This window comes from Protobothrops mucrosquamatus, unplaced genomic scaffold (genome assembly GCF_001527695.2).
Source record: "Protobothrops mucrosquamatus isolate PMUCROS unplaced genomic scaffold, P.Mucros_1.0 scaffold1196, whole genome shotgun sequence".
Lineage (NCBI taxonomy): Eukaryota > Metazoa > Chordata > Lepidosauria > Squamata > Viperidae > Protobothrops > Protobothrops mucrosquamatus.
This window is the reverse complement of record NW_015387408.1, coordinates 100,338-106,648: the sequence shown is the minus strand read 5'-3', so window position 1 is coordinate 106,648 and position 6,311 is coordinate 100,338. Positions and strand designations below refer to the sequence as shown.

The 6,311-nt window shown below is 41.6% G+C and overlaps 1 protein-coding gene across 1 annotated transcript in view; it reads left to right on the top strand.

The window, feature by feature from the left end:
• Window positions 1-5,864, top strand: part of LOC107291835 (solute carrier family 2, facilitated glucose transporter member 11) — a 43,753-nt gene extending 37,889 nt beyond the window's left edge. Inside the window, exons 11-12 of the mRNA XM_015820869.2 lie at window positions 5,258-5,385; window positions 5,594-5,864. Coding sequence (XP_015676355.2) covers window positions 5,258-5,385; window positions 5,594-5,800 — 335 coding nt within the window. The 3' untranslated portion in view covers window positions 5,801-5,864. The remainder of the gene's footprint in view (window positions 1-5,257; window positions 5,386-5,593) is intronic.
• Window positions 5,865-6,311: the final 447 nt, after the last annotated feature.

Below are 6,311 nucleotides of genomic sequence, written 5' to 3'. Positions count from 1 at the left end.
GCTATTACATCAGCCAGCTCAGGCAGGGCCGTTGATACATAGCAGGGGGCCAGGTATATAATCAACAGGCCCACTTGTACCCCTTGGGTTCCCATGGCTAAGTTATTATTGTTATGACTAGCTGGACTCTCATCCCTATTCCCCCTCCCAGCATCAACTAATTCTAAAAGCAATAGAGAAAATGGCTGCATTGCCATCTGTTGTCAAGCAAGAACATCTGATGTTATCAGCGTTGACACCAGGATTTTATTCACTTTTTTGGCTGCTGCTGCACTCTGCTGGCTCATAGTCAAGTGATCGTCCACTAGGACTCCAAGGTCCCTCTCACAGTTGCTGTTTTTAATCCAGGTCTCGCCCAGTCTGTACTTGTGCCTTTGATTTTTCCTGCCTAAATGTAAAATTTTGCTTTTCTCCACACTGAAATTCATTTTTTTGGATAGGGCCCATTGTTCAAGTTTGTCAAGATCTTTTTGGATCCTGAGTTTGTTTTCTGCGGTGTTGGCTACTTCTGCCAATTTAGTGTCATCTGCAAATTTGATGAGTTCCCCTTCAATTCCCTCATCTAAGTCATTAATGAAGATATTGAAGAGTACTGGGCCTAAAACCAAACCTTGTGGTACCCCACTGCTTACTTCTCTCCATGTGGATGTAGTGTCATTGAGGACTACTTATTGAATACGGTTTGCCAGCCAGCTACAGATCCATCTGTTGGTGAAGTTGTCTATTCCACCTTTTTCTAGCTTACCAAGGAGTAGGTTGTGATCTACTTTATCAAATGCCTTATTGAAATTTAAGTATACTATGTCCACAGCATTTCTCTGGTCTACTAGTTTAATCACTTTATCAAAGAATGAAATAAGATTGGTTTGGCATGATCTGTTCTTAACAAACCCTTGCTGGCTACTAGTTATAACTTTGTTTGCTTCTAGTTGTTTGCAGATCTGCTTTTTGATTATCTTTTCTAGGATCTTCCCAAGTATTGATATTAGGCTGATTGGTCTATAGCAGGGCTTTTCAACCTTTTCACCCATTGTACCACTTTTAGGATATGGCAACATCCGAGTACTACCGTCGCCTAGCAAGGTGTCAAAAACTTGATGACCCCCCCCAAAAAGGAAAAAAGTGATAAAGTAACAGGTAGTCCTCAACTTTCAACAGTTTGCTTAGTGACTGTTTGAAGTTACAATGGCAATGAAAAAAGTGCCCCCCAAGCCACAGCCGAGCAAGACAGCTGCCTGCCCGCCCGGCCATGCTCTTCCTCCTGTCCGAGGTTTTCATTATTGTGAGCATTTCTGTTGAGGATTGGCAGTGGGGGTGGGATGGGGGGTGTTTGGTTTTTATTCACCCCGTCTGCTGGGTGGTTGCAGCAGGTTTTGGTCACTTCACATGACCCTGGGACACTGTGACCGTCATAAATATGAATCAGTTGCCAAGCATCTGAATGTAAATCACAAGACCCTGGAGATGCTGCAACATTCCAGCTGATCGGCACTTCTTCTGGGCTCAGCAGAAGCACCAGCTAGAGCCTGGCGCTGATCCTGGGGCTTCTGCTGAGCCCTGACAGCCCCGAAAAAATGCCGATCAGCTGGAAAGTGGCACTGATGCTGGCGCTTCTGCTGAGCCCTGACAGCCCTGCAGCTCCAGCCATCTCTCGCTCAGGCTTGTGCGGTGCTGCCACCGGTTCAGCTCATTCCCCTCCCCCGCTACCACTTTTCTAAGATGGTCGCGTACCACCTGCCAGGTGCCAATGTACCACAGGTGGTACCCGTACCACTGGTTGAAAATCCCTGGTCTATAGTTTCCTGGGTCCGATTTTTCCCTTTCTTGAAGATGGGAACCATATCAGCCCTTTTCCAATCCTCAGGTACTTCCCCAGTGCTCCAGGATTTATGAAGGATGGGGTGCAATGGTTCTGAGATAACATCTGCCAGCTCCTTCAGAACTCTGGGATGTAATCTGTCAGGCCCTGGTGATTTATATTCATCAAGGTCAGATAGATGTTCTCTTACCATTTTCTTGCTTATTTTAATTTTTGTTTCTAGTTTGTCTTTTGCAGTGGGTTTTTTTTTTTGTATGTTGGGCTATAGTTTCTTTTTGTGTGAAGACTGATGCAAAGTATGAGTTAAACAGCTCTGCTTTCTCCCTATTGCCTCTTATTTCCTTGCCATCTTCTCTCTTTAGTGGACCTACAGTTTCCGTGACTTTTTTCTTGTTGTTAATATGTTGGAAGAAACTTTTTCTATTATCCTTGATTTCTGTTGTGAGTGTTTGTTCTGAGCCTTTGCTTTTCTGACTTCTGGCTGTCTGCTGATAATCAGCCTTAGTTATGTGCCTCTCTTTCCATTTTTTGTATTTGTCCTTCTTATCTTTCAGCTTGTCAGAGAGATCTTTGTGCAGCCATGCTGGGTTCTTCTTGAATTTTTGTTTTTCTTTTTCAATGGTATTGTGCTGTAATGGGCTTTTATGATCGCATTTTTCAGAATTTCCCATGTTTCTTGGGTTGTTTTCCCCTTTAGGATTTTCATCCATGGGATCTTTCCTAGGTTCTCTCTGAGTTTGTTAAAATCAGCTCTTTTGAAGTTTAAGACACTGGTTGGATTGTTTTATATTGCTAGTGTTTGCATTAAATTCCAGTATGACGTGGTCACTTTCACCCAAGGTTCCAGCAACTTCAACTCCTTCTATCACTTCTTCTCTATAAGTAAGAATTAAGTCAGTATAGCTTTACATATAGCTCCCTCCTCACCTTTTGGGTGACAAAGCTGTTGGCTAGGTTGGTTAGGAATCTGTTTGATCTCCCGCTTGCTGTAGAGTTTGTCTCCCAGTTGCTATCTGGATAGTTGAAGTCTCCCATTACTACTATGGTATGCTTCCTACATACATTTGTTAACTAGTTGGCAAAGAGTTCATCTATTTCTTCTGATTGGTTGGGTGGCCTGTAATATATACCTATGACAATGTCACTTTTTTTCTCTTTTATATTGACCCATATACATTCCAGAGAGATTTTATCTTTGATCATGTGCATTTCTGTAGATATGTAGTGTTCTCTTACATATAATGCAACTCCCCCTCTTATTGTAGACCTGTTTCTTTTGAACAATTTGTATCCATCCATCAGTCCATTCCATTCATGGGTTTCGTCCCACCAGGTTTCTGTAATGCCAACTATGTCGTGTACTATTGCTTCTAGTTTGTCCTGTTCATTCCCCAAGCTTTGAGCATTTGTATGTAAACATTTAAGACTTTTATGCCTGTCCATGCTTCCTGCATCTCCTGGTTGTTGTTGGAGTTTTTCTTTTTTTCTCATCATTGCCTACCTCATTGTTTGATTTGTTTTCTTGGGATTTATGATTGGGTTCTAGAGATTCTAAAAATTGGTCACCCTTCCCCCTCAGTTTTAGTTTAAAGCCCTCCTGATGAGTTGTGCCAGTGTTTTTCTGAGTACATTTTTGCCTGTTTTTGTGAGGTGCAGCCCATTCCTTGCCAAGAGTCCTTCACATAGAAAATGCAGTCCATGATCCAGGAAACCAAAGTTTTCTTGGCGACACCAACCCTTTAGCCAATGGTATCATGGTTCCAATAGATGAAACCCAATAAAGAATTTCAAGGCAAGGATTCTCCCTTAAAGAACATTTTATTCAGGAGATAAAGTATCAGAACTACATAGTTGAACCCAAAACTAGTTTACTTTCCTCCTGGATACAAAGTAATAAGTTGCAATTCCCACCCCTAATAAGCAGTCATAAATCACATTCTCCAATTAGCCTGAAACGGGCTTTCACTCCAGCTCCTCAGCACACCAAAACATTAACAAGTCATCCTTGGGTTCCCACAAAGCAGTGTTTATTAATATAGCTAGCTGAGCTCAAGCATTCATCCCACCCTACCCCCATCCCATTCTATACCTGATTCTAAATAGAAGAAAGATCATGTAAAAAGCAAAGCAGAGAAAATGGCTGCGATTCCAATTTTAGTAGCGACACCAACACTGCAAAGGATTCCCATCAGCCCACAGACTAACTAAAATGTTTCTTAAGCACATTTACAGACTGCAGTGGCGGCATTACCAGCTGTTGCAGCCCCCCCTGCGGCTGTGGAGCCCCTACCTGTCGTCTGTCCAACATTTGCCTAGCCCTAGTTGTTTGTACTGAGGTTCTTAGTTGTGTCATTTGTCCCAATGTGGAGGAGGAGGAAAGAGTAGTAATCTGTGGGCCTAATTATTTTGGTTAGGTTCTCAGCCACATCTTTGATTTTTGCTCCAGGGAGACAACACACCTCCCTGGTTTGTATATCCTGTCTGCAGATGGATGATTCTTGTTCCTTTGAGGATAGAATCTCCTATTACCAACACTCGCCTTCCTTTTGGGGGGGCTGCAGTCTGGGGTGCTTTTCTGTTTATCTCAGGTGTGTTTGTTGATGTGATTTTTTAAAGGATATTTGAAGTTGTTTTCTTTGAGGGGGAGGTTGTGGGCCTGCATGTTTCCATATAAAGGGAGAAATCGATTGCTCAGTTTTAATGGGGCTGCTTCTGATTGGGTTGGATTAGCCAAAAGGGGTTTGTTAGTTGTGTGCTGCTTCTTTCTTTGAGTATTGTGTTTCCTTCTATGTGTGACATTCCTCCATTTGTCTTCCTCCAAGGGTTTATCAGTAGGGTCAAATCCTCTGGGAGTTATTTGTTCATTATTTGGTTCGGTTTGGGTATAGCTTTTTTTCGTAGATTGTGGTTTGGCTAGAGTTGCCTCTAAGTGCATTACTTTTTCCTCTAATAGTTCACATAGTTTACATCTAATGCATGTATAATTTGGGTGTTCTTGGGCATAAGCACATACATGGAACATGTATTGCATACCACTGAGACTCAGCTGGCATACAAGTTTGACAAATAAATAAATGGAATTTATAATCAAGGACCTTATAGCTCTGCTCTAAGCAATCTGCCTTTCTGTTGTTGGGCACTCAACACCTGAGCTGAGGTGCGTCCCTTAATCCTCCCCAGACACAATAATGGTTCCTGGAATGATGAGTTCCTATTCAGAGAATGTAATAAGGCTGTTCACCTGATTTTAGGAATGAAGAGAAGGAGCCCAAGATGACTTATTCTTGCTGCCCTCAGAAATGCATCTAACCTTGCTCAGGATGACCAGTCCATCCATGGCTACAAGAAAACCTTTCTCTTTGCTCTTCCCACAGCTGGAGGCCTCACATGAACACTGACTCTGTCATATTACGGTTTCTTTCTCTCCCTCTTTGCTAGCTGGTGCCACAATATCAGTTATGGTGGAAATCTTCAATCAAACATACCGTCCATCTGCCTTTGTAATTGTAGGATTTATCAACTGGATGGGGCTCTTTCTGCTTGGGATGATCTTCCCATTCATTGTGGTAAGAGTAACTTGATTTAGCCTGAGTCACAAAAGAACCAGATGTTATATACACATTAAGCATATTTCTGTCATGGCTTAACTGACAACAATATGAAATAGAAAAGGACAGGGCTTATTTAATGAACCAGATCCAGCCTTGTCTTCAAAGAAGAATGCAACACTGTGTGCCTTTTTTAAGTTTTAATTTTCTTTCTCTCTGCTTTCAGGAATATCTTGGTCCCTTCTGCTTTCTGATTTTTATGGGGATCCTGGCCATTTCAAGTGTAATCATCTACTTATATCTTCCAGAAACAAAGGGAAAATCTATTCTTGAAATTACAGTGGAGTTTAATAAGCTAAATTATGGAAAGAAACAAGTTTTTCTCACAGAAAATAATTCTCCAAAGGAAACTGTACTTTGTACCAAACTTTAACTCTTGAACTGCAAAATCTCTGTATTTTGAGAACTGTACAGCACATAAAATTTACTATTCACAACACTATAGTATTTGTTCTGAAATTTTGCATAGCTTCACAAAGAGCAAAATCCACCTCTTTACATTTGAAAAACATTTGATGTGTCCTATTGCACCTTGCACTGCAAAGCCTGTCTTCTCAGTTCCAGTGTCCAGAGAACATAAACATATTAACTGATCTGTCCCAGACAGAAGAGGCTCCTTTAATTCCATCAAGACAGACAGTTCACTCGGTGAAATAAGTAAAAGGAATATTGCTTTATTTCCAGGAATCCTCAAAACAATAACTCACGGTTATGTAGAGATGCATCCAGAAACATATTCAGCATTATTACTCATTCCACGGGTAAATTGACAATGGATTTCCCCTCTTCTGGGTAACCTCACATGTTGGAGATAGAGCTTCCAACCCACGGGCTAGAAGCCATGTGGCTGGATGATACAAAGACTTCTTTATGAGCTGGCATGT